General features: G+C 38.7%; 3 protein-coding genes across 3 annotated transcripts; 2 read left to right on the top strand and 1 right to left on the bottom strand.

The window, feature by feature from the left end:
* The first annotated feature begins 5,206 nt into the window (after nt 1-5,206).
* LOC144632608 (leukocyte cell-derived chemotaxin-2-like) lies at nt 5,207-9,941 on the top strand. Its single transcript, XM_078491291.1, has 5 exons — nt 5,207-5,360; nt 6,213-6,309; nt 7,304-7,482; nt 8,378-8,581; nt 9,762-9,941. Exons 1-4 carry the CDS (start codon nt 5,306-5,308, stop codon nt 8,578-8,580), a joined length of 534 nt encoding a protein of 177 aa, XP_078347417.1. The 5' UTR covers nt 5,207-5,305; the 3' UTR covers nt 8,581; nt 9,762-9,941.
* Nucleotides 9,942-17,133: 7,192 nt separating this feature from the next.
* Nucleotides 17,134-20,832, top strand: LOC144632626 (leukocyte cell-derived chemotaxin-2-like). The gene is made up of 5 exons (XM_078491312.1): nt 17,134-17,287; nt 18,439-18,535; nt 18,910-19,083; nt 19,849-20,030; nt 20,616-20,832. The coding sequence occupies exons 1-4, from the start codon at nt 17,233-17,235 to the stop codon at nt 20,027-20,029; spliced, it is 507 nt and encodes a 168-aa protein (XP_078347438.1). The 5' UTR covers nt 17,134-17,232; the 3' UTR covers nt 20,030; nt 20,616-20,832.
* Nucleotides 20,833-22,270: 1,438 nt separating this feature from the next.
* On the bottom strand, nt 22,271-26,799 carry LOC144647164 (leukocyte cell-derived chemotaxin-2-like). The gene is made up of 4 exons (XM_078506927.1): nt 26,672-26,799; nt 25,581-25,741; nt 23,413-23,595; nt 22,271-22,423 (listed from the first exon to the last, which is right to left on the bottom strand). The coding sequence occupies exons 1-3, from the start codon at nt 26,797-26,799 to the stop codon at nt 23,414-23,416; spliced, it is 471 nt and encodes a 156-aa protein (XP_078363053.1). The 3' UTR covers nt 22,271-22,423; nt 23,413.

Below are 26,799 nucleotides of genomic sequence, written 5' to 3'. Positions count from 1 at the left end.
TCACTTTCTTTTTTTAAAATGATTTATTGAACACATACACACTAAATGACATTTAATTCAAATCACTTTAAAAATGCCGATATTCTTTACATATTCGAACATATCCTGGGCACTCTTGTAGGAAACTAACAAGCGTTTATGCACTGCGCAAAAAATTAAATCAGGTTTAAATTTCTCTCGTATAAGGGTGTTTTCGTTAGCCAGTTGTGTTGAAGGGCTTAATATGAATCAATTGAAGTGAAAACTAATCCTAGACTAGCTTTATCGTGCTTTGAAAAACCCGAGTTGGGCTTTACAACACCAAGATCAAGTTTATCAGAACACCAAAATTGAACAATATCTTTTAGATTGAGTTTGGCAGTCCACTAGTTCAATGATAAATTTTTACGTTGGGAAAAAAACAGAAAGCCTACCTGATCTCAAAAATCACTGAATTATTTTTTTTTTTGAGAAAGAAAAAATTCATGATGAACGCTGTATAATCCTTAAAAAATGTCATTTCTTGATTTCTTCCCAAATTTCTCATTGAAATTCGTGAGATGAACGTAATGAAAGTTCGTTATTTATCGCTTTTATCAGCAATATAGCTTGTTCAAAAAGTTTCGTTATTTATAGCATTTTCCCATTATAGTAGCTTGTGTGTCTGCCATGTGCTGAAAGACAATACAATTACTCTCTCGAATATTAAGGATTTACAGCGCCGGGCGATCCTCACAAATACAGTATCTAACTCAGATACCTAATTTGATAGAGATTCCAGTCTGATAAGACGAAAATGCGTTCAAGACCAATACACCGACTATGTCCACACGTATACGCATACTAATGTATTGTCCACAATATTCAAGCGATCGTTTACGCCTGTCCTCAAGGAAACTATAAAAGTAGCAGGACCGTACCTAGCGGGGGTGGGGGGGGGGGGGGGGGGGGCAGTTGCCCCCGCCAGGAAAACTAAAAAACCAAGAAAACTAAAGAAAAAAACTAAACTAAAAAAACCCAGTTGCCTCCGCTAGAAAAACCCCTCGCAGACAAAAAAATCCTAGGTACGGCCCTAAGTAGTCCCAAAGGCTAAATATGTATGAGACGAGGACGCCTGGGTACCAGAATAACATTAAAAGCAACATCGAGCATAAGTATGACGTAAGCTTTTACAAATGCACGAGCTTGCGAGAGCTGCTGTACCCTCACTGTAATTGATCGATATTTGTATGTGACGCAACCGTCGCATAACAGTAGAGCTAAAGAAAAATTAATGTGCTATAAACCAAGTAGTAGTAGGAGTAGGAAGTCACCAAGGCTTTACCTGAAAAAATAAAACTTAGACGACAGGTTCCGCGGACCCCCCCCCCCCCCCCCCAATAATTTTGAAAAAAAAAATACTGTTTTACTGCTCTCATCTGAATCTTTCGCCAGTGAGTGTTGTGGAATGCGGAAAATTGATTTCTTCATTTAGGACATGCAATATGGCGGCTGTTCGTAAGGCATGGTGGAGAGATTTTCTCTTAAATTCTGTTATAAAAGTCGTTGTTTACCTACATCAAAAACCCACGAATTTTATGGGGATCAGCTCAAATTTGGTGGTATTTATAAGCCCGATAAATAATAAAACAATTCACTACGTCTGGTATATTAGGATGCATTTTTAGCCATTCTGGGAGCATTTATTATAAAGATTTTCCGGGCGAGCATACCCCCGGACCCCCCCCCCCCCCCCCCAGTAGACGAATTGCGCCTGCGACGCACGCAACAAATGCCTACGGCATTTAATTTAGCCCCTCCCCCCTCAATCGAAAATATGCTCCGCAGTCCCTTGACGAGTCTCGTGAAAAATAACTTTGTCGGCATTTTGAAAATAGAGAGGTCATTCAGCATCCCCAACGACCAAAATATGAATTTTTATTGAAAATTGAATATTTGTATGAAGAGCGTTCAAGTGCTAAAAAGACATGAAATATTTACCTTCTTAAATATTTTAATTCAAACCACTGTGACACAATACCTCCATTTATTACACGACTAAGGCGGTCCAAGGGCCAATAACTGAATCAGCCAATCAGATTACTTAATTTCCGGTCCCGCGAGGGCCGATATTTTCCAAGTATCGGACCGGGTTTTGTCCCGGATGATCCCGCACTAATTCCAGCGCGATTTAGCGCAAGATTTTTTGCAAGATTTTTTTTTTGCAAGATTTTTCCGGAGTTTTTATCGCTTTAACAATGAAATGACCTTAAACACAGAAATAGCTATAACTTCTTTTTAATAGCGCACGGAAAAGTTTTGCCGCACATTGTTTTCCAGGACATCTACCGGGTAGCAATTCTCACTACACAAAGTTTCCAGTCGTGTAATAAATCTCTTATTAACCAAGCTTGCTCGGGACCGTACTTGGCGAATATTGACCCTCGGTCTTTTTTGTACGGACCTCGCTGCGCTCGATCCGTACTGTCAAGACCTCGGGCCAATATTCGCCCAGTACGGCTCTCGCGCGTGGTTAATAAGATATATAACACCAGGCGAGAGTCACGTTTCGCGTATTCAAACGAGTATTATGTTGATTATTTAAACTCCTCTTATCGTGAGCTTGGGCTGCCTGTGGCATGGGAGGAAAAACTCTCGCTTGTTATTGTTGTCAAGTTGACTGTACACTTTATTACAGCATACATAGTACATTAGGGAATAACTAATGTAATCAACAAAACACTGGCTCGTAGCTTCATTTTTTTGCCACGTTTATTACATTCTCATAAGTTAGACTGCTATTCCATGTGTCCAATGGTGATTAAAGAGAGGACAATACATGGTTGCGCGGAGATATGAAATTTATCTTCGAGTGTTCAAATCGATAGCTCAAGAGTGAGCGCTACGAACGATTGAGATATCGGTTTTGAACACGAGAAGATAATTTTCATATATCCAAGCAACCATGTATTATTCTGTTTATTATATAAACCTACTAATTACGATGTTTTTGACGAATTTCCGACGATTTCCAACCATTTTCCGAAGATTTCCAAAAATTGTCAAAATGTTTCCCGAAGGTCGTGCGAATTTTTCCGAACATTTTCCGAACTTTTCCAAAGATTTCCGAAGATTACCGAAGATTGCCGAGGAAGATCCGAAGATGTTTTGACTTAATATAGATAAACTTTGGCTCATGAGCATTGAAACATGGCAAACTCTGCGAGCTGATTGGTCATAAATGATATCACGTGTGGATATCATTTTTATCCACATATGTGTGATACCATTTTTATCGATTTGCTACCACTCGCCATACCACTGCAGTTTATATAATAATACAAGTTTATAACACAGAAATTCTTCTTTAGCTCTACTGTTGTGGGACCTTTGCGGCACCTACAAATATCGATCGATTAAATTAAGAGAATATGTTAAAGTTTAAAAAAGCATATTTTTATACGTTTAGTCCTTTCATCCACAAGAAAATGGCATCGATCATCGCTGGCTTATATTTTTTAAATTCATAGCGGCAGCTATCGTGTATATTCGTGTTGGTGGCATAAACCTGTGCAGTGCATTTGAAAAAGCTTTAGTTGTACGCATGCTCGATGTAGTTTTTAGGATTATTCTAGTAGCCAGGCGCTCTCGTTTCATAGATATTTGGACTTTAGAATTCCTCGTTCCCTTGTTGAGAGGTGTAAACGATAACCAGAATATTGTAGATGGAAACATTTGTATTCGTTTACAGATTTAAACGCATCCGTGTGGACTAGACTGTGTATTGGTCTTGAAAGCACCTTCCTCTTATCAGACTGGAAATCCATATCATTTTAGATATCAGTTGATACTGTATTTGTGAGGATCGCCCGGCGCTAATCCCTTATCATTCAAGAGAGTAATTGTATTGTCTTTCAGCACAAAGCAGACACACAAGCTATTAAAATAGGAAAATGCGATAAATAACTTTTTTGAACAAGCTATATAAATAAAAGCTATGAATACCGAGATTTCTGTATGCTGTTCTCACGAATTTCAACCTGAAATATGTACAGCGTTCACTATGGAATATTTACTTCTTTAAATGAAAAATTCTAGGATCTTTGATAGTGAGGTGAGTTTTCGAGATTTTCCAACCTAAAAATTTATCATTGAGATATCGGATTACCAAATTCGTTCTAGAAATTATTGCTAAACTTTGGTCTTATCGCAAATCTCCTTGGTCTATATTGTAAGTCTATATTAACGTTCTGTTTAACTTGATCTTGATGTTGTAAATTAAAGCCCATCTCGACAGGAAAGTATGCGTATTTTCTTCCTATTTTCTTTCTCTCTGCTCGGTTGTTCAAAGCGCGATAAATGGTTAGTTTTGACTTCAGTTGATTAATTTTAAACTCTACAATACAACTGGTCAAAGAAACACTCTTATACGAGAGAAATTTAAACCGTGATTTACTCCTTGCGCAATGCATAAGCGATTGTCAGTTTCCTACAAACGGGCCCAGGATACAAGAATTTCGGCATTTTTTTAAAATGATTTTTTAGGCAACCCTCGGCGAAGTACACTAGACGTGACGTAAAATGAGTTGGTTATGGCGGATGACTTCCCTTCGCTTTTTCAAGGCTACGACAACCACTCGTTTTTTGTTCTTGTTGTTGTTGCTGTTGTCAGTTGGTATCGGGCACATGGTTCTAGACTCGTATATTGTTTTGGTGTGCGTGGCTCGAGCCAGCACTTACATTTAAATTTAGACGTAAAATCTATACTTATCATTAAGGCCACAACTACCATGATATTGATATCAAACCTGCTTCCCAATAAAAAAACTTAAACTTTTACTTAACTTTTTATACGAAAAACAACCAATAGGCAAAATTTGGCAAAATCTCATTGCAGGCTCTATTCCAGGGAATGACCTTAAGAACAGTCAAATTTTTTAAGAGATTCCGCTTCCGCCTTACATTTTAAGAAATGGGTAGCACTGCAGGTAAATCTGCTTTTAAAGTTGTTTGCGTGTGGTAACTTAATTGTTTTGGAAATCACAGAGCCAGTAAGGAGGCCATGAAAAATTCATGTATAAATTCGCATTGGACTTGTGAGGCAAACAAAGTTGTTATCAGGCTGGAAATCAGCTTATGGTGCTGCCGTTTAATCTCTTATCATCTGTTTAAGCACCGTCCCAGAACAACAACCAAATATCTAAAGAAAAAGGCTATAAATAACAGGCTTTTCGCCGAGCAAACTAGTGTAAATATCACAGAGAAATGATATAAATACGGAGCATTCAATCTGCTGTTCCCACAGATTTCATCGCCACAGTTGGTGAGGAATTCTACAGCGTTAACCATGAAACTCTCGCTCGTTATTGTTGTCGTGGTGGGACTCATTCAGTGTCAGGAAGGTTAGTTGACTGTACTTAAAACCAAACCTCAGCAAATTTTGTCACCTCTCTTGACCCGATTAATAATACACCTTTTCTATTCTAAAGATGGTTTACGAGACAAACTAGAAAAAGTTCAGAAAGAGTACTGTATTTTCAGAGAAGACTTTTCAAATGCATGCCCGTGAGATTTTCATTAGTCGATTACGTGATGAACGTGTACTATCGGGATTTTGAGCACGCTTACGTATACTGAATTTGATTGCGCGGCTCTGCTAGCTATGTTATAGAACTGTTTTGAGAAGGTAGGTAAGGTAAAGTCTGCTTCGAGCCTAGTGGCCCATACAGGCCGGAGCTTATCCCGGTTTCCGTAGCATTAAGCGACTAGGAGTATTTCTACTCCCCCCTGGATGGGATGCTAGTCCATCGCAGGGTTACCCCCCAGCAGTAAATTCGCCGGTACCCATTTATACACCTGGGTGGAGAGAGGCACTATGAGAGTAAAGTGTCTTGCCCAAGAACACAACGCAGCGCCCCGGCCAGGCCTCGAACCCGGGCCGTTCGACTCGGAGGCGAGCGCGCTAACCATTAGGCCACCGCGCCTCCCACAAAGAAGATTGAAAATTAAAGATTAGGTCTGAAATAGGATACAAACCTTAGAGCAGGCGTCTAAAATAAATCGTATGAAAGCTCCTATAGTTTGTTTGAATTAGGATTATTATAGAGTTTCCGACCCCCACCAAAACATCCGAAGATTATCCTTCACTCCAAGTACTGTGCTTGACAAAAAGAAAACTTTCAAAAATACAAATTGCCTATAAATTCTCCAATATCTTTTTAACTGATTATAATGTACTATCCCCTGACTTCCAGGTGAAAGCAAATGCTTTGTACAGATCTGCTCCAGCAATCCTACCAACGAAATAAGAGGATGTGATAATCATGGCTGTGGACACTATGGGGCAGATAGGTACAGCAGCTTTCACATGTTTTTTTTTTTTAATTTTTTATTTGACAAATAGCTGGAATAAGTTGTAGCCAACTTTCACATTCTTTTTTGATGTCTCTGTTAAAGTAGTTGGACCATTTCCGAAAGCCTGCAGGACACGCGTACTTGTCCTGAATTAAGGAGGCTCGATGTAGCTTTTTTAGGCCTAGGGTGGTCGTTTTGAAAATAAAAACTATCTAGGAAGCCAATGTTCTGGATGTTCGATTTTTGCCAAAATACACCATAATGATCAAATATAATACATGATACATGTACTAACACCAAAGAGTCCTAAAGAAGTTCAAGGGTTCCAGATTAGTTTTTAAGGAATGGTGTTGATGAGAAACTGTGACGGCTCAGTACATCTTTACCACGGGTTTCACCAAATCGTTAATAGTTTTCCTTTAATTTGTAGGGTCAGCTACACTGTAGCTGACTATGTCAGGTTTATAACCCTAGATCCTTGTCTTATTTGAAGCAATGGATACGACTGTATATGTACACGCTTTAAGGTTTTCATTTGGCAAACTGTTTTCTTTCTATTTGCTCTGTCTGGTGTTCAGCCAAGCAGACCTCAACGGTTAAAGGAAACCAAAACCCTGTGAAAGATCTTATGGAAATTTATTTATCTTAGTGACCCAGTAATTAAATTCTAAAGCATTCTCGAGAAAATTATAGTCAAACCTCGGAAAAATGTTCAAAACGCGCGCCATTTTGTTTTGAACTGGCGTGAAACATCCGTTTTAACTGAAATATAGATAATTTCAAATCCTTTTTTCTCTCGCGGGGTCAGCTCGAGTGATAAAGTTTTGGCAGGTTTTTGTTATTTGTACTTTTAAGTTTAAAAACTGTTGCCATGCTAAGAGGTCTCTTTGGTAACTTTATTTTTGCCTGTTTTGCTCAAATGTTGGGCGGAAACCGTCTTAATTTTTTACTCATATAGCCATAGCCATGTTTTCCTTTTATTTCAATGCAGGCCTGGTCGCAAACACCGAGGCATTGATATTGTTTGCGCGGTAGGCTCTCACGTCTACGCACCTTTTCCTGCTGAAGTCGAGCGCAGGTCTGTACCGTACTCGTGTGACAAACACCCCCACGACTGTAATCAGGATTACAACTCCGGTGTCTTATTGGAAGGAACTGGCGCGTGGGAAGGTAAAACGCTTTCGGTGAATCTGTTAATTGAGTCCTTGTTTAAAAGAAATTGAAAAAAACTGCACACAAAAAGTTTATCATCAGAGTAACATAAGTTGCAGCTGGGCGTAGTATTTCTAGTGGAAATAAAAGCTGGTGTAATAGAATAACATAATATAACCCAAGTTTGGTATATCACATTGTCAACCCAGCAATCTTAACACAAACACACATACCATTCTTTCCACCAAGCTCCACCATCAGCAGTGGCAGGCCATTATGGAGTGTTTGGTAATGCTAAATGGTGATTTTTTTTTTTTGGGGGGGGGGGGGGGGGGTTTGGCCAAATCTTTTAAAATGTCGATGATGACACTTACCCGACGGGAATCGAATCCATGGCCTCCCAGATACCGGTTGGGCGCTCTAACCAACTGAGCTACGAGAGACTCGTTGCGAGCTGGGTCATTTACTAGGTTGATAAGTGACACGCGTCCTGCATACTGCTAGGATCAGCAATGTCGAAATCATCCTGTCGGGGCTTAGATTTTTCCTTTGTCCCATGCTCGTGTCATGTTGAACACTTCATCTTCATTATTTATTAACGAGCTTAAAATTTACCATCAATTTACTATTTATTATTTATTTATTAATTTACTACAAACTTGATGATTTCGACATTGCTGATCCTAGCAGTATGCAGGACGCGTGTCACATATCAGCCTAGTGAATGACCCAGCTCCTGGGAAGCCATGCCGGGTTCGATTCCCGTCGGGTACTCAGATGTTTTCTTTGTCCCATGCTCGTGTCATGTTGAACACTTCATCTTCATTATTTATTACCGAGCTTAAAATTTACCATCTTTATTATTTACTAATTACCAATTATATGGTAATATTTATTTTGTCTATTGGACCAGACTACGAGGTCATGATGTGGTATTTTTCAAAGGACGTTAGCGATGGACAGTACCTGTCTGCGGGTTCATTCATGGGCACCATGTATGACAGGGCTGCTGGGGCTTCGCCGCCTGGTATGACAAACCATGTTCACGTGCAGCTCTACAAGAAGAATACATGGGATACATGGGAAAGAGTGGACCCCACTCCTTATGTTTGTTAAGGTATCAGTATGACTCAATTTCACCCAAAATGTGTAAATTTTCAGACCGACGTGCGTTTCTAAAACGTCCCGAAGCCTTTCCGGGAACGAGAACTGTTTAAAACTGTAGTTTCTGTCAAATGACGATGTAGTTTCAGGCCAAGATCCGGCTCTTAAAATTTTAGACATGTAAGGTTTTATTGCCCGCATTCAACAAAAACCGAATCTCTGTTAGTAAACATTTTACACATACAGCTTTTCGGGCCCGCAATGGCTTCAGAAGGTTTGAGAAATGCAACCTGATCTTGTCAGGGAAGTTTTATCAGTGTTTGATTTTCTCGCTTCTCTTTTGTGTTTGAAAGGTATTCAATCAGTAAATCAGTCTTATAGATCCCTTTACAAAGCATGCTTTATTTGAGACCAAAAAGCGAAAATCAATGACTTCTTATTAGCTTCACATTGCTGCAAAACAACACCGTACGAGGTGGTACCCGGAGAGGGGGCACACGGGGCCATACATAGCGGCCAGGAAAACACAAAAAGGATGACAACTAAGGAAAAAAACTAAACTAAAAAAAAACCAGTTGCCCCCGCCAGGAAAAACTTGTCCCGCAGACAAAAAATCCTAGATACGACCCTGGCACTCCCGAAAAATGAGGATTATAGGTGTGTGCCGCGAAGGGTTTTGAACCCCTTCGTGAACCATTTAAAATGGAGAAAACGAAAATGGATAACCCAAAAAATGACACCCTATACAAAGGACGAGAAACTAAGAATGGCATAAACGACCCATTGACGTCTAATCACACACGGCAAAACCAACAAAGTTATAAAATCGCTTTGCCAATACTTTAACGGATCGTTTTCGTTAAGCTGCGCGCTTACGTACTGCAATTTTAGCTGATTAAATTAAGGTACCCTATCTAAGGATCACACCGGGAACACACCGCCGAAAGGAAAATGATACTCTATTAAGGACGAGAAACCCAAATTATCTCCGGGCACATCCCGATATAGCCCATATATGGGAGTACCCCCACCCCCACTCCACCTCCCGCGGCACATACCGTGATGCAGAGGAGTGCCCCGGCGTCAATTTGTTTATTTGTAGTTGACGACAAGAGCAAACATTTGCTTTACATTTTGCGGTTAGTACATGATCTGAAAGTTTTTTACTCATTGATTTATTTTATTTTTGTCAGGCTCTGCAGTCTTCTCACTGGTGTAATAACGGCCAAGCAAGTATGAAACTGATCAAGCCTGTAGTACAGTAAAGTCAATTGCCGCTATGCAGTTTGTAATTAAGTAATCGAACAGGGGTATACTTACAAGAGTAATGTAAAAGAAAATGCACGGCAATAAAGTAGTTTTCAAGAAATATCTACAGTTTGTGTCTTGTAGTTTTCGCTGGAGAGTACGTTTGTTTCGCCGACCCTTTATACCAATACTGTAAAAGGATGCTCCTGTTTTGCCTTTAACTAGGCTAAGATTGTGTTTTATTCAGCTTTTTACAATAAGCAAGATATTACGCAAGTTCTTAGTTTTTCATTACCAGTGAACTATCAGAGGACAGACGTACAGATGACGTCAATGCTTGGTATGACGCGCATGCGTGATCGTGATCTTAATCCAGAGACCAGTCATTCTCGTTCCCAGAGCCCGCGTCCCCCTGGAAGAGCGGTTGGGAAACCGCTGGTCTAGGGGGATGCGGGCTCTTGGATCGAGAATGGAGACCAGGATATCATGCTTGTCAAAACTGGAAACATTATGCCAGACCAGGTTGGGTGGGGGGGGGGGGGGAGGGGTTGGGGAAAGTCGGCACTTTTCTCTGATGACATAGCAGTGCCTAGAAACGGTGCGAGTCTATATCAATCAAGTCGTTGCTAAAAGAGACGTCACCCAAAGTTTTGTTTTCTCAGATGATTTAAATATCAATGACTGCATGTGTGTGAAATGCGAATAGTGGCAGTGTTTACGTTTGATGTTTCACGCCGCTGATTTCTCACCTGATGTTTCACGTCACTGAGAATGTTGTGGCGGCGTGGAATACCAGGCGAAAAAATGGTCGCGGTTGACATTTAACAACCAAAAAATGGTAAATCATTTCAGAATCATTGACGTTATTTTTAATTGGTATAATTCGTTAGCCCTACTTTTTCCACACCGGACACCGTTATCACTGTTTGTTGTTGTGATGTCCAGCAAACTTCAAAAGAACAAACAAAATGCAAATGGTTATTGTGTCTTGTACGCAGTCAAGACCAAAACATGCGAACTAAACAATGAATTTGTCAAGCTATTCACTACGCCCTTAGCAACCATTCGATAAGTACTGCGCACACTCGGTTGCCAGGCAACGCTATGACTCCTTTTTCAGTCGTGTAACAAAGGAAGTTTCTCCCCCCCCCCCCCCCCCCCGTCCTAGACTGGGGCGCATTCTTTTGGGGATATTCCGGAATTGGAATACTCTATTAAGTACCATATTTGGAAAATCAGCAAAAAAACTTAGCCAATCAAAATTGCAATATTTGGACAGCGCGCGCTTATTTTGTTTTTGAACAAGCTTGGTTGAATAAAGCTGAATTTGGCTTACTTCTCCTGTTCTTTCGTCGTTAAGTACAATGGAAAACATCGCTTGGATGCATTTCATAAATTTCTTTAGTTTTGTAGGAAATTTACAGCGTTTAGGTCAGAATTTAAGTAACTCACCGCAAAACAGAAAATGTTGTTTCGTGTGTCATTAAGTAAGTAAAGCTTTCGCGTACAAATTAAAGTCTTCGTGTTTCCAAATATGGTACTTGGCAAGACTGATTATTCAAACGCCGTGAAAGCGCGTTACACGTTTCAACCCGTATGAGTTTCTGTTGCAATCCATTTCATTCCTTGCTATCTGTAGCCAAAGACGCTTGTTAACAATTTTAGTGCTCTAACATAGGAATTTTTAATAGAAAAAGACAATGTTTTTAGGTTTCCTACGAAACAAATGTAAATTCTGGCTTTTCGTGTTTCTGTTAAAATCTGTGACAAAGACCCTTTTAAACATTAATGTGGAAAAAGCTCTTAGTGCCAAGCGGAGGAAAATTTAATTATGAACTTTCCCAAAAATAACGTATATTCTGCTTATTCCGAGTAAATCGTATTCTGTTCATTCCGTTTATTCTGCTATCGGGAGCAAAATGAACGGAATAGTATTCCGTTAATTCCGAAAACGGAATAGGTCACAAAAAACGCGATCACCGTCTGTTCCGAGTACTCCAATTCCAGAATATTAAGTTGGGGTGTGGTGGTCACCCTGAAAAAACGACCAGTTTTGTTTTCCCTTGACCCACATTGCGGGTCTCGGAAAAACAAGTCTAGGCAAAGAAAGATTTGTATACAGCTATTTCGAGAAAGGTTGTCGGAAAAAAAAAACATCAAAGTGCACGCGACAAGACCGAAAGGTGGTCTGGGTATTCACTGGAATTTTGCATATTGGCCTAGAGGAAATTTACAAGTTTGTATTTTTGCACGTGGAGAATTTGTTTTTCTTCTCAGGAGGCCTATATCTGTAGCTTTACTTTTACTGTCGCATGTCTTTGAGTGAGGAAAAATTCTTCTGAACTTCAGAGGGTCTAAACGTACCTTGTTTCTACATGTCTGAAAAGAAAGAAAACCTGAAAATTGCGCTTATTTTGTTGTTATATCTCATTAGTATTCAACACGTGCAGTAGCTCAATACGTCTACCCATACTACCTTTAGGGATTGGCTTGTGCAGTTTTGTGCTTTTTTCCGACAACATTTCTCGAAATAGCTATATATCTTTTTCAATATGGTGTTTATTGTAAGCTACCAGTAAACAAAAAATAGGATCTTAATCGATTTCGGTGATGATTTGCTGTTTCAAGGACGCAGAGCGTCTTAATTCTCAGTTAACTCTTAAAATCTCAAAAAGACAACAACACAATCTGAACATAAATGTCTTCTTGCGTCCCCTCGGTAAGTTTTGTTTTGTTTATTTTACATATGTAAGCTCATATGAATTCCTTTCATAACAAATCAATTATGCAAGCTTATGCAGAAAATCATTCTGGCAGAAGCCATCGAGTTTGTCGATAAATATTTGGTTGGGAATACCTTCATCTTGTTCTATTCTTTCACCTTATTCTTTATATTTAAACTTTGTTTTGATAAAGCAGCTTTATAGAGATGAATTTGGCTTATAAAAATAATTTTAAGCTCACATTTCTGTTTCAGGGCTTGAACAATCAATGCTTATCGATCGATTCCAATTAATTAATTGATGTTGATAATCAATGAACAATCGATAGCAAAAGTTTTGTATTTATCGATTGTCATTGCAGTGTGCAAATATATAAATCACGGTTTAAATTTCTCTCGTATAAGGGTGTCTTCATTAACCAATTGTATTGTTGAGTAAAAATGAATCCGTTGAAGTGAAAACTAATCATGGACTAGCTTTTTCGTGATTTGAGAAGTCACAGGAAGAAAATTTGCTTACCTTGTTATGGGAGAATAACGCTTTATGAAATTAGCGCAAATCCTCAAATTCACGTTAATTTCCGCGACATTATTTAAGTGAGCGTTTATTTCCAAGACCTTAATTTCATTCCAAATACTGTGCAAACACATACAGAAACCAGGAAACAAAAAATACTCTCTTTTCTGTACAATATTTTTTTAGTTTTTTAAAATTTCAGAGCCTTTAAGATATGTCATCTGCAATATTTTCAGTTTATTCTTCCTTTCAGAAGAGCGGTACAACAGCAAACTTATCTTTAGAGACATCACAAATCGCGTTAATTTTCTCCATTTTGGAAGTTTGCCCCGTCCCTCGCGTTAATTTCCTTTATTCAAAAGAAATGTTCCCTTTAATTCGCATTAATTTTAGTCAAGTAAATAATAAGATACTTTTCTGTCGAGATGGGCTTTATAACACCAAGTTCAAGTTAATCAGAGAGTCAATATGGACGACAACCATCTTTAGTAGACTAAGGAAATTATGATAAGACCAAAATTTAGCAATAATAGTTTTTGGATTTAGTTTAGTAATCCGATATCTCAATGATGACATGATTGGGAAAATCCGAAAGCCCATCTGACTATCAAAACCTCACCCAATTGTTTTCCTTTGAACAAGTACAAATTTCATGGTGAACACCGTATAATTATTTTAAGAAATGCCTGATTGAAAAGAATGAGAACAGAACACTGAAAGCTAGGTATTTATAGCTTTTATCACGTAATAAAGCTAGTTCAAAAAATTCGTTATTGATAGAATTTTCCCATTATAGGTAGCTTGTGTGCCTGCTATGTGCTGAAAGACAATACAACTACCCTCTCTCTCTTGAATGATATGGTGCGGTTTGTAGCACTGGGAGATCTTCACAAATACATTATGTTACTGATATCTAAATTGATAGAGATTTCCAGTCTGATAAGACGAAAATGCGTTCAAGACCAATACACGGTCGATGTCCACATGTTTACGCATACTTATGCCATTCTTTTTTTTTTCTTTTTTTCTTTTCAAAAAATCAAAAAAAATAATCAAAAAAAAAAAAAAAAAAAAAAAAAAAAAAAAAAAAAAAGAAAAAAAAAAGAGAAAGAGAAAAAAAAAAAACACTACACCACAAAAAAAAAAAAAACTACCTTTTTTATTCATCCAATAAAATATACTCAACAAGTTCTTATGCCATTTTTTTTCGTGAACGTAAACGTTTGGACATAGGCTTGTTTCCTTTTTGGATTTCTTTTTTATACACTCACTGTAATTGATCGATATTTTTGTGCCGCAACGGTCGCGTAAAAGTAAAGCTAAGAAAAGAACCATTATTTTTTGAAGAGTGTCGAGGTTGGGCAATTACCAAAACATTCTTGCACAAGAGAAGTTGGAGAAAAATAATAATGACAAGTAGAACAAAAAATTCAAACAAGCCCCACCTACTAAAGACGGATGGTGCAAATAAAAATCTTGCAGGAGGTTATGCTGGTAAAGAAAATTTTTGCAAATACCAATGCTTAAAATATTCTTACTCATGGTCAGTCCCAAAAAAAGAATTGATGTGCTATAAATCCATAGTAAAATTCGAGTAGGTGGTCAACAAGCCTCTCCCTGAGAAAAACAAGGACGAGCCTCGTGAAAAATAAACTTTGTCGACATCTTGAAAATAAAGAGCTCATTCAGCATCCCAAACTATTATTTGTCGACCAAAACATGAATTTTTTTATTGAAAACTTGAAGTTATAAAGGAACAAGAGCGTTCAAGTGCTAAAATTGATCGCTAGTGGACAGGCGTAAACGATCGCCAGAATATTATGGACAACACATTAGTATGCGTTTACAGACGTAAACGTAAACATGTGGACATAGTCGTGTATTGGTCTTAAAATAATTATAATTATCGTCTTATCGGACTTGAAGTCCATATCAGTTTAGATATTAATTTAGATTATGTGTTTGTGAGGATCGCCCGGCGCTGTGTCAACAACAACAACAAGCTTTATTTGCATGACTGTAAATTTGTTACAATATTGCAAAAGCGTAAACTTATTTAGTAATAATAATAATAAAAATAATAATCCCTTATCACACGAGAGAGAGGGAGTAGTAGTGTTGTCATTCAGCACATAGCAGACACGCATGCTACTAAAATAGGAACATGCTATAAATAACGAACTCTTTCAACAAGCTATATTACTGATAAAAGCTCTAAATACCGAGCTTTCAGTATGTTGATCTCGTGAATTTCAATAAGAATTTCGTTAAAAAATCAAGAAATGGCATTCTTTAAGGAGTACACAACGTTCACCATAAACCATTTTTCCTTCTCAAAGGAAAATATTCAGTGATGTTTGAAAGTCAGGTGGGCTTTCGGGTTTTTCGCAACGTAAAAAAATTACCATTGAGCTATTGGACTACCAAACTCAATCTTAAAAATATTGTTCAATTTTGGTGTTCTGATAAACTTGATCTTTGTGTCTTAAAGCCCAACACGGTTGTTCAAAGCACGAACAAAACTAGTCTAAGATTAGTTTTCACTTCAAATGATTCATATTAAGCCCTACAATACAATTGGTTAACGAAAACACCCTTATACGAGAGAAATTTAAACCGTGATTTATTTTTTTGCACAGTGCATAAACGCTTAAAGTCAGTTTCCTACAAGTTAGGGCCCAGGATATGATAAAGAATATCGACATTTTTCAAGTGATTTTAAAGGCAGCCCTTGGCTACTATACTGGAGATGACATAAGATGAGTTTGTTAGAGTTTGTGACTTCCCTTTGCTTTTTCAAGGCTAAGAGATTTCCTCTTTGGACAAGGACTATAAAACTCTTGTTTTTGTTTTGCAGTTGTTGCTGTTGTTGTTATCGGGCACATGGTTCTAGACACGTATATTGTTTTGGCTTACGTTGCTTCGGAGCGGGGGAGGGTAAGTAGAGACAATACAAAAGATCTTTATCTATCCAACTAAACAGGGTTACTAAAAACAAAATAATGCTAAAAATTGACACACCACTTACAGTTAAAGTAAGAGGTAAAATCTTTAGTGGATAAATACTGAGGCCTCCGGCCCTCAGCTGCCTGCAATATACTCATTAATGCTGTGAGCCTCAGTAATTATAAAAAAACCCTATTTCTCTCTCTCTACATTGCATCGACGATTTCGGTCGCTTTCACACTGATGTTATGATTCATGGCTGCAATCGTCGATATACTGCAAAGCGAGAACAATAAGATTTTAGGAGAGTCAGTAATTATATACTTATCATTAACAACTACGGTGATATTAATATGAAACCTGCTTTCCACGAATGTCTTGCCTAAATGCTGATATAAATATTGTTCAAGGTCATTCCTTAGCAATGCGCATATCCTCACCGTGCATAACTTTATGCATTATTAGCGCACGCACATTAAAAAAGTGGCGGTTCTTTCTTTATGCGCCAGAGAGGAAAATCGTCATTTTCGAGTCTAGTAACCTATCATTTGTTATTCTCTTGATTAGAATTCAGCTATAACTTTGTGTCTGTAAAATAAATATAGATCAATTCCTAGTTCAGAATAAGAAACAATCGTCGTCGATTTTTTCGTATATACAAAGTGTGGCTGCTGCTAAACGGGAGTAGAGTCCTCCTTTCTTTAATTAGTTTTTTATGCTAATTACCATTGACACTTAAATAAATTCTTTCATTCTCCCATTTTTCTTTAGAATTTAACTTCCTTTAATATAAACAACCAATAAGCAAAGTTTGACAAAAATCTCAGTGCACGTTCTATTTCAGGGAAATGGCCTTAAAAAAATTACTTATCGTTGAGAGTTTCCGCTTCGCCTGACAATTCGGGAGATGGGAAGCATCGCAGGTAAAGCTTTTTCTAACTAAAGGTAGTTTGTGATTCATGTATAAATTTGTTATGGACTTGTCAGGCAAAAAAGTCGTTATCTGGCTGGAAATCAGCTTATGGCGCCGCCGTTCAATCTCTTATCTCCCGCATAAGCACCTTCCCAGGAAAACAAGCTGTTATCTCAAGAAGGGGCTATAAATAACAGGCTTTTCTCCGAAAAAGCTCGTCTAAATATCACAGAGAAATGATATAAATACGGAGCATTCGATCTGCTGTTCCCACAGATTTCATCGCCACAGTTGGTGAGGAGTTCTACAGCGTTAACCATGAAACTCTCGCTTGTAATTGTTGTCGTGGTGGGACTCATTCAGTGTCAGGAAGGTTAGTTGACTGTACTTAAAACCAAACATTGGCATATTTTGTCACCCGATTAATAATACACCTTTTCTAAACCTTAGACGGTTTGTATAAGTTCGGAAATCTAGATTTCGTGGAAAATCTTCAGAAGGATGGTGGATGTCAGAGATTCTTTCTTTTTTTACCAGTTTAGCACAGATTTCATTTGCTCCAGCGCTTTCTCATTTTTCATCTATATGAAGGCCTCTTTAATTTCTTGAAATGGCGGTAGCTCCTGCCTCGTCCCCAGGCGTCCTCGTCCTTGGTCGTGCACGGTTCGCTTGGTGTTGTGGGACTGACGTGCACGGTTCGCTTGGCGTTCTGGGCCTGATGCGGACGGGGAAGCGGACGGCGCTCCGCGGCTCGCTCCCTAACCATCAATCCCCGCGCTCCCTGTTTTCCCGCCTTACCGCCTCAACGTCCGGCCAATCGGCGCCTGGGGACGAGGCAGGCGGTAGCTCAGTGTTTATGTCATAGCCTCGAGTGGCTTCTGGAATTGAGGTTCTGATCAAATGAGGACACTGTGGTAATACTCTTGCCATCTCTTCAGAGTATGCTCTGGCCAAGATAAAACTCTGCCGTTCTTATACTTCACAGGCATGTCTCCCTTGCTGTATCTACCCCTGAGTGACTTCCAGATGGTATACAGCGTCTTCAGGTCTTGTTGTGCAGCAGCCTCTTCTGCTTCATCAGCCAGGTTCTCAACGTAGTCCCCTCTTAGCCACCTTCCTCACCTTTTTATCCAGTTTTGGTATTTCTTTCTGCAGCGGTCTTTCACCCTCTTTGATCTTGTTGAATTTATCTTATCCCTCATCTGTTTTTCTTTTCGTGGTCTCGTGTTCCTTGCTGTATCCATTCTTCTTTCTTTCTTCTTGCGACTCCCAGGATCTTCTCTCCTGCTTCTCTTACTGTCTGGTGAAAACTCCTGAGGTCATGATCTAAAGACTCATCCTTAAGGGTTGAAAGACCTTAAAAGCGGTTCCTTGAGTTCAACTGTAATGTTGCCTTTTTTCTGTTTGGAGGCATAGATCCTCTTCGTTTTATCTCCTCTCAAATCTTTAGTTTAAATAGGAGTAAATACTGTTAATATTTGTTGCTTATGTAAAATTAAAACAAGTATTAATTTTTTACTCCAGGTGAAAGCAAATGCTTTGCACAGGTCTGCTTCGGCAATCCTACCAACCAAATAAGAGGATGCGACAATTATGGCTGTGGATACTATGGAGCACCAAGGTATGATGACTTTCGTCTGATTTTATGTGTTTTGTTTTAGCTACTCTCAGTGTCGCTTTGAAGGAACCTAGATGCTATGATTCACAACCAGGTGTAATTACTTTTGCATGCACACTAAAGTGGAACGTCAAATTAGACAGCAATCTTGTCCTCCAGAGCCCGCTTTCGTTTGGTCAGAACCCAGAACGGGGACCCTTGCAAAGTCTGATTGCAAAGTCCGATTTTTTGGCACATGCCTCTTCTTCGCATATTACTGACATATATTTAAACGTATCGCAACCATGCTTTCCTGGAAGGCAGTTAAACTTTTGAAGATCTTCCTTGTTATTTGTAGCTGTAACTTTAATATCTGATCGACTTTCTTCTCAATGCAGAGAGGGTGGCACCCACTGGGGCATTGACATCGTGTGCACTGCAGGCTTATGGGTCCGGTCACCTATCCCTGCTGAAGTTGTCCGTGAGGCCAAACCGTATGCGTTTGGCCACGATAATTACAACAAGCCTTTCAACACTGGTGTCTTGCTAGAAGGAACCGGAGATTGGGATGGTAAGAAATATTATTAGTCAATCTTTTGTTCAAACGCAGTAATTCCTTGTTTACTTGAAACGATTTGGTTTTAAATGAATTATCCATTTCTAATTCATATGGTTATTATTAAGTTATATCTTAACATAATTTTAAGAAAATTCATATCAAATTAAACAAAAATAACTACAACATTGAAAAGAAAGACGATAAAGCATTCACGAAAATCAAACTGATAATAATACTACTAATAATAATGAAGATGATTATGATGATAAAAGTTAAAACTTTTATCAGCATAATCATCTAAAAGAAATCACAATACGCCCACGGAGTGGCTCTTCGGTTGTGAAAAAGTAAAAAAACATTATGTTACTAAAAAGGTATGACCAAACTCATAGCTTTGCAAAGTTTCAGCTAAAATACTGACAATGGGCTCAGTCATCTTGCATACGATTTAATTCACGCACGTCATCGTGTGAATGTCGAAAACTGTCTCAAAGTTTTAGCCCGTCACACAGAACGTCTATCTAAGAAAATTCACTATGAACAGACTGCAGGAGATTTTGCTGAACAATTTCTTCTCCAGACATGACCCATGATTTGCTATTGGATCCTTTGTTTTAAATAGCCTATAATGGTTTTACAACACCAATTACAAAGTGATTTTCATTCACTAGTTGTTCCCCCGGGAGGGGTGTTTATCTGATCCTTTGTTTTCAATAACGTATGAATGTTGTACAACACCAATTACTTCCTAAATGATTTTGATTTTGTGTTGTTTCAGCTACGAAGTCGCGCTGTTTTACGTGTCAAAGGAAGTTGACAGTGGAGAGGAAGTAGATGCAGGGGAATTTGTCGGTTACAGTATTGACAGGACTGTCGGTAACCCCGGTATGACGCAACATGTCCACCTGCAGCTTTACAAGAATGGCTATATAGTGAATCCCACTCCTTATGTTTGTTAAGGTAAGGCGTTCTAACTGTGATAAAAAAAGACAAACGAGCAAATGGTCGATTGCTGATACTTTGGGTTATCGAGACAAAGAACAAACAAAAGAACGATTGGACAGACGGACGGACCTTCACACGCACGCACGAACGAACGGAAAATTGGGCACGCTTCTTGAGACAGTATTCAGGATTCTGAAAAGTGTTCAATTGCGGTAAATTCGAATACAACGACGGACCTTTATCACCTCCAACGGAGGAAGGGAAATGGAGGTAAGGGGGTTGTATCTCGGAATTTTTTTTGTGTTAGTGTACCACTCGTTTCTCGGAACTCTTACTCTTTTTCAGACCAAAATGTAAACCATTTTTTTTCTTGCTCGTTATCCTCAATCATTTTAATGTCTCTCATTTTAATATACCTTATTTCATGCCAGAAAGAGGAAATCTAAAAACCCATTTTAGACTTAAATAACTCGTAAACCATATATATTCGGGAGCGAGAATGAAAACAACGTGTCAAATCAAATTTATAAGATATCAAAAACAGAGCAATACATGTGCTTAACATTTCATAACAACTGAATTTCAGTTATTTGTTTTTAGTTTCTTCAGGTTCTGCTGATAAGATCCGGTGGAAATCACAAATGCGCAAGAGTGAAAAATCAAGTCTTCACTGTCTTTCTTAAAATAAATAAGCATAAAAGCAATGTAATTAGCGAATTGCCGCTATGCTATTCAATTTATTTGTAACAATCAGATAGTTGTAGACTTACAAAAAGAATCAGTGTAAAACAGAATGGCAATAAAAGTAACATGAACATTACCAGCCGTATATGTATTGCTTTTCCGCAGCTTGTGCTCGTATATTTCCTTGTTTCTAGCCCGACATTACTCACACTGTACTACCACTGTACACTGCACTACACTAGGTTCAAGCCGTGTGGCTCATCAGGCCGTTAGTTTAAATAGCACGAAGCGACTTGGAGTATTCTACTACCCTCCTTCCTGAAGGTTACCCATTTTTCACCCAGCAATTAATTTTCGCGCACGCTCATTTGACAAAACGCGTCACGCGCTACAAAATCGGAAGACGGGAACCAGACATTATTAAAAACTAGCAATGGTATATTGCAATTCCTGAGCTCATATACCATGGATCGTAAATATGGTAAGTGTACGCGTCAACACGAACAGGCAGGGAGCTCAAATATTGCAATTCTTTGGGTGTTTTTAATAAAACAATTATTCCACTCACGCTTGTTGGATATGAGATAGTTATAGTCAACTCGGCGCTATACGCCTCGTTGGCTATCTATCATTTCATATTCAACGCGCGCACAAGGAATAATTGTTACATATACCTCGTCCGATTTGATATCCGTTGCCCGATTTTATAGAGAAGTAAAAAACAAACGAACAGTCAACTTTTTAAGTCTAAGTTTTTAATCAAATCAGTGTTAAAAATAGATAAACCAAATCAACTTGCATTTATTTTTTCAGCACAAATCTATCGGAGGTTTGTAAAAAATAAAACATTTTTCTGGATTACTGGTGTATTGGAGGATAATGTCGATGCCTGAAAAATTGTCCTCAAAATTTCACAGTTGCCATATTTCAGCCTCGCACACAATCCTCCAATATACCAGGTGTCCGAAGGGGTTTATTTACTTTATATACTAGCTGGGTGGAGAGAGTCACCGTGGGAGTAAAGTTTCCGGTCCAAGACCAAAATGCAGCATTACGCAGCACTTGATCTCGGCCAGGGCTTGTATCCTGATCGCTTGATCCGGAGTCCAGCACGCTAACCATTAGGCCACCGCGTCTCTCGATACTACATTGCGCTGTACAAGTTATCAGTAGTTCGCATTAGGGTATAGTAATTTGGACTGGTTTCAGTGTTAGACCATGTACAAATGCTTCTGTTTTACTTAACTCAACAAACACATACTTTAGACGATAATGAATAAAGCATAAACAACTTACAACGTACAAAACCAAACAACAAAGCCAATTTGAAATTGTTTCTTGTTTCAAAAACACCTTAACACTTTTGCAATTCCGAAACCTACCAGATTATCAAACATGCAAGAAAATTATTTCTCTTTTCCTCTCCCCAAGACATTACAATTCCCCAACTTTTTCGGTAATTATCTAGGAATTATATCTCATATCAAAATAAAAACCTGCTTTTGTATCTCGATACATCAATGACTCCTGGCTGGTCAAGTGTATTCTGCCTTTATTGCTTTTTTTTGCATTATTTTTGTAACACTTTCTCTATTAGATCACTTAATTACAAGCAACTTATGAGGGCCATTCACTTTACCGCTTACTTTTTCTACGATAAAAGAATTTAACAGAGGCCTGATCTTTTCCTCTTGTTAGTGTGTTGTCATTTGTTTCAGCGGAGCCTGAAAAAAATGAAATTGGCGATTTAATAAAATTCAGGTTCAATACAAACCAAAAAATTATCTGTTTAATTTACCCTAGGCCATATAGCCTATATAGAAAGCCCCAAAGTGCTGTTTAAGGCGTGCATGATTGTAGATTTTGGCTCTTCGTACGAGATAGTGTAGTTTAGTTTAGTGCAGTGCAGTGCAGTGCTGTATTGTGCAGTGCAGTGCAGTCTAGTGCAGTCTAGTGCAGTGCTGTGCTGTGCTGTGCTGTGCAGTGCAGTGCAGTGCAGTGCGGTGCGGTGCGGTGCGGTGCGGTGCGGTGCAGTGCAGTGCGGTGCAGTGCAGTGCAGTGCAGTGCAGTGCTGTGCAGTGCAGTGCAGTGCAGTGCAGTGCGGTGCGGTGCAGTGCAGTGCAGTGCAGTGCAGTGCAGTGTAGTGCAGTGCAGTGCAGTGTGGTGTGGTGTGGTGTGGTGAAATGTAGTGAAGTGTAGTGCAGTGTAGTGTTCTTTAAAAAAGGTTGAACTTCACAAGCTTCAAGCGCACAAGAGATAAAGAAAAGTTTAAAAGAAACGTTATTGAATTTAATTGGTAAACGCGATCAGAGTGAAATAGGGAACATGTTTTAAGATTAAAATTTGAAATGGGGTATCAAAAATCATATATTCTGGTAGGAAATAAAGTAAGAGTTTTGATAATACGTTGGCACAACCCCGTCCAAAAATGTCAAGTGTACCCCCGGGGATTTGATAAGGGAATTTACCAATGAAACCGCACACCCGCAATTTGGTACGTTCGAAATCCCGGATACTGGAAGGAAGTATGTCAAGTGTTTGTTTGATTGGTTGGTTAGTTGGTTTACTGCTTGCGTGTTCGTGCGTTCTTTCGTTCGTTCGATCTTTCGTTTGTTCGTTCTTTGGCTCGTACGTCTGTTTGCTCCTGGTTTGTTTGATTATTCATTGTTTGATCGATCAATGGTTTGCTCGGTGCTCTGTTTTTATACCTCACCTTAACATGCATAGGAAGTGGGGTTCACTACCCTTCCATTCTTCTCGAGTTGCACATGCACGTGATTTGTCATACCAGGGCTATTGGCAGCTCTGTTGGTCATATAACCGATGGGAGATCCTGCAGACAGACTGGCTCCGTTCCCAACTCCCTTTGTTACATACCACATCTTGACCCTGTATTCTGGAATAAAAAAAATTAGAATGCAAAACACATTTTGTAATTGGTGATATCAAAAATTATTCGCTATTTAAAGAGTGGGGCGTTAGGTGCAAGCTCTTCTGAATTTTGCAAGTAGAGTGCTTGGTTTATTGTTCAGCTATATGTATAGGTAATCACATGATTTCGAGTGCAATTTGGGATAAATAAGCACGAGTCAATTTTTCAAAGGCTAACAAAATTGCATGAGCCCGTAGGGCGAGTGCAATTTGTAGTCTTTTAAAAATTTACGAGTGCTTATTTATCGCAAATTGCACGAGAAAAATCATGTGATTACTTATTAATAATATTCATGAAAAATTGTGAGAAAATAACATGCGCACATCTCGTACAAAAATAATTTATTCAAACTCGGCAAATATCATCACGCGTTCATTCAAAACAAGGTCAAAGCCCAAACAGCGTACAGGTTTCTCAATGTTTTAAAAGCTTTTTAGTCAAAAAATCTGGCTTAACAGTCAAACGAATTGTCTGAATAAAAGATTCTGGGTTTTACCTTTTCCAAAGATTTCCTTCTGTTTCTAATACTTGTCGAGCCTTGCTTGGGCGCTTTCCACTCGACGGTCAACCAAGCGAAACTGAAAGCCTATACCTTAGTTATTCGGTTATAAGGCGTACGGTTTTTTCGAGAAAATTCAGTTTTTCTGTTGGAAGTTTATGCCAAAATTGGGGTGCGTCTTATAGACGAGTATTTTCGCCCAACAAAATCTTATGACCGCCATTTTACCGGAACTTACAGTTAAAACAAGAGAAATGAAAACACTTAATGTTGTTTATTGACTTTTACAGTATTAAAGATATAAGAAACATTAAGTTTAAATGCAAAGTTTATTATCGCGCATATTAAACGAGTTTAAGTATAAACACCTGTATATGCCACCATTTTGTTAAAATTAGACAAAGAAAACCAAGCATACTCATTTGCAACAAACCTTTCTAAGCGTGGAAAGTGAAAAATGACTTTAGAAGACAAGGAAAACACCAAAAAAGCTTGAAAAACTCTCGATAAACAAGCGATACGAAGCATGCTGAATAACTTGGTAACCAAGCTACAAACTCAGTGGCCACTGGTAACAACACATCTGCCAGGTCACTCAGCAACGAAGTTCGAAGCACGAACGATGGAAAGATGTTTTGCTACAGTGGATTTACGTCTTTTTAGCAGGAAATGTTAGCTGTTTACTCAAAGATTGTGCCAAGGAGTATGAAAAACATTCAAACATTCAAATTTTGTAAGAAAAAACTGTCCTTAAATTGATTACTACATCTTTTCAACTCTCCAACTCATGGTGCGTCTTATAACCGAGTGTTTTTGGAGAATTTTCAGTTTGTAAACTTAGCATAACAATGTTGCCAAGTTTGGGGTGCGTCTTATAACCGAATAACTACGGTAAGTTCTGTTCTCTAAGTACAGTGTCTTTCAAGCGATGTAAGCATAACTTTGAGGCTATCTGGTCCATAATCTTCGAAAATGTGTTTGTTGGAGCACATGTGTTTGAATTCGGCGAATTCGGCGTAAATAAATTTGCTCAAGCAAAGCGTGAAGCTTAGTCAGCTTGTAGTTTCGATTGTGCTCAAAACGCCAGCCATTTTTTTACTCGGATCTAGAAGCAGATCCAAACTTCGCGCCATTCAAATCGCGTAGAAGCGTTTGATTGGCCCCCTGTGGCTACCTTTGTTTATTAACCAATCAGGATGCCGCGTTTTTTTTTTTTTTGCACTGAATTTCGTCATTTCTGCACTGAATTTCGTCATTTCTGCATCGAATTTCTTAAAAACTGCATTTCTCTAAGAAATTTTTTGATGTATATTATTATATTCGTAATAACGGGGTTTCAGCTGTACTGTACTTTGGTAAAATGCTTTAAACGTCCTCACAAAGACTTTCTTCTTCAAATTTAGTTTTGAATATTTCATCGATCGTAAACGAAACATTCATCAGCTTTTACCTGACCATGCTCCAGTTCCTTGCAGGTAGATACCGGTGTTATATGCTGCGTTGCTATTCACATACGGATTGGAACGACGAATAACTGTGGCAGGGAAAGGTGAATAGACCCTGGAGCCTGTAGAGCACACGACATCAATACCTCTGTGGGAGCGACTTCCCCTGCATTGTAAAAAAGGAAACTGTGCTATTTTGCAAAGAAAGAAACGAAAACTAGGGTAACTCAGTTTTAGGAGGACAAGTCCGAAAGTGAGAAGCAACATTTTAAGCTTCCTCTAAATCCCGACGGAGGAAGGAGATCTCTCCTAAGTGGATCCTTTTTTGAGCCCAAGGGTGTCCGCTTACAGAAGGCTCCACTGCATTTGTATGGTTGGGACCACAACCATGTGTCGCTAAGAAGGTGTCCGCCAATGGGAGGCTAGTGAACGTTAGCTACCAACAAACGAATATCAACACACCGTAGCGACGAAAATAGAAAGCAAACTCAACATTATGAAGGAGTTTTTTATTATAGGAAAATCGATCTATATTGTTCTTTAAAGATGAATTACAGTCCGTACTGCGCAATCTCGGCTGAAATGTTTATGTGAGCCTCACAAACAAAGCAAAACTAAAAATTACGTGACAAACTTACCTGTTTTTTCATTATTAACGCCAGATATCCTTGCAGAACAAATAATAACAAGTAGAAGAACCTTGACGCTATTTCAAACCGACGTTTCAGCTCATCGGAAGTTCTTGAACGAAGCGAACTGTAATGGCGGACTAAAAAACTTCATGTTTGCTGTCACCGAAGTGTAACGTTTCAACGAATTCAAAACAAAAACGTAAACAAACCCCGAGTCTGCGCAGTACGGACTGGAAATCAGCTTTAAATACTTAATCAAAATATTAGCCCGCTGGCCAATATTTCGAGGAGGGAAACTTATTATTATATTTGGGTCCCTTATTTCCGAAGAAAGGGTATTTCGATATCGGGTCAGATTATATTAAGTTTAACGCCTACAGATTTAAAACTAACCACACCAAAAAAAGACGTTACATGTCTATAGATTCTGACATTTTGACAACTTTACATGAAAATCGCCATACCTTGATGCCCCAAAGCCTCCACAGCCCTGACGATCACATCCTCTTATTCGATTAGAAGGATTGCTGGAACAGATCTGCGCAAAACAGTTGCTACTTCCACCTGGAGGTCCGATAACAGCATATTGCAT

This window comes from Oculina patagonica, chromosome 1 (genome assembly GCF_052425735.1).
Source record: "Oculina patagonica isolate OP01 chromosome 1, crgOcupat, whole genome shotgun sequence".
NCBI classification, from domain to species: domain Eukaryota; kingdom Metazoa; phylum Cnidaria; class Anthozoa; order Scleractinia; family Oculinidae; genus Oculina; species Oculina patagonica.
The sequence above is the reverse complement of the archived record's forward strand: the minus strand, read 5'-3'. Positions and strand labels throughout refer to the sequence as shown.

Bases quoted from the DNA above. Each gene is read 5' to 3' on its own strand.
- LOC144647164 (XM_078506927.1), bottom strand. From the start codon at position 26,799: ATGCAATATGCTGTTATCGGACCTCCAGGTGGAAGTAGCAACTGTTTT. The intron at 25,742-26,671 runs GTATGGCGATTT...TTTACAATGCAG, and splicing joins GGAGGCTTTGGGGCATCAAG to GGGAAGTCGCTCCCACAGAG. The intron at 23,596-25,580 runs GTAAAAGCTGAT...TTTTTATTCCAG, and splicing joins AGGAACTGGAGCATGGTCAG to AATACAGGGTCAAGATGTGG.
- LOC144632626 (XM_078491312.1), top strand. From the start codon at position 17,233: ATGAAACTCTCGCTTGTAATTGTTGTCGTGGTGGGACTCATTCAGTGT. The intron at 18,536-18,909 runs GTATGATGACTT...TTCTCAATGCAG, and splicing joins GGATACTATGGAGCACCAAG to AGAGGGTGGCACCCACTGGG. The intron at 19,084-19,848 runs TAAGAAATATTA...GTGTTGTTTCAG, and splicing joins GGAACCGGAGATTGGGATGG to CTACGAAGTCGCGCTGTTTT.
- LOC144632608 (XM_078491291.1), top strand. From the start codon at position 5,306: ATGAAACTCTCGCTCGTTATTGTTGTCGTGGTGGGACTCATTCAGTGT. The intron at 6,310-7,303 runs GTACAGCAGCTT...ATTTCAATGCAG, and splicing joins GGACACTATGGGGCAGATAG to GCCTGGTCGCAAACACCGAG. The intron at 7,483-8,377 runs GTAAAACGCTTT...CTATTGGACCAG, and splicing joins AGGAACTGGCGCGTGGGAAG to ACTACGAGGTCATGATGTGG.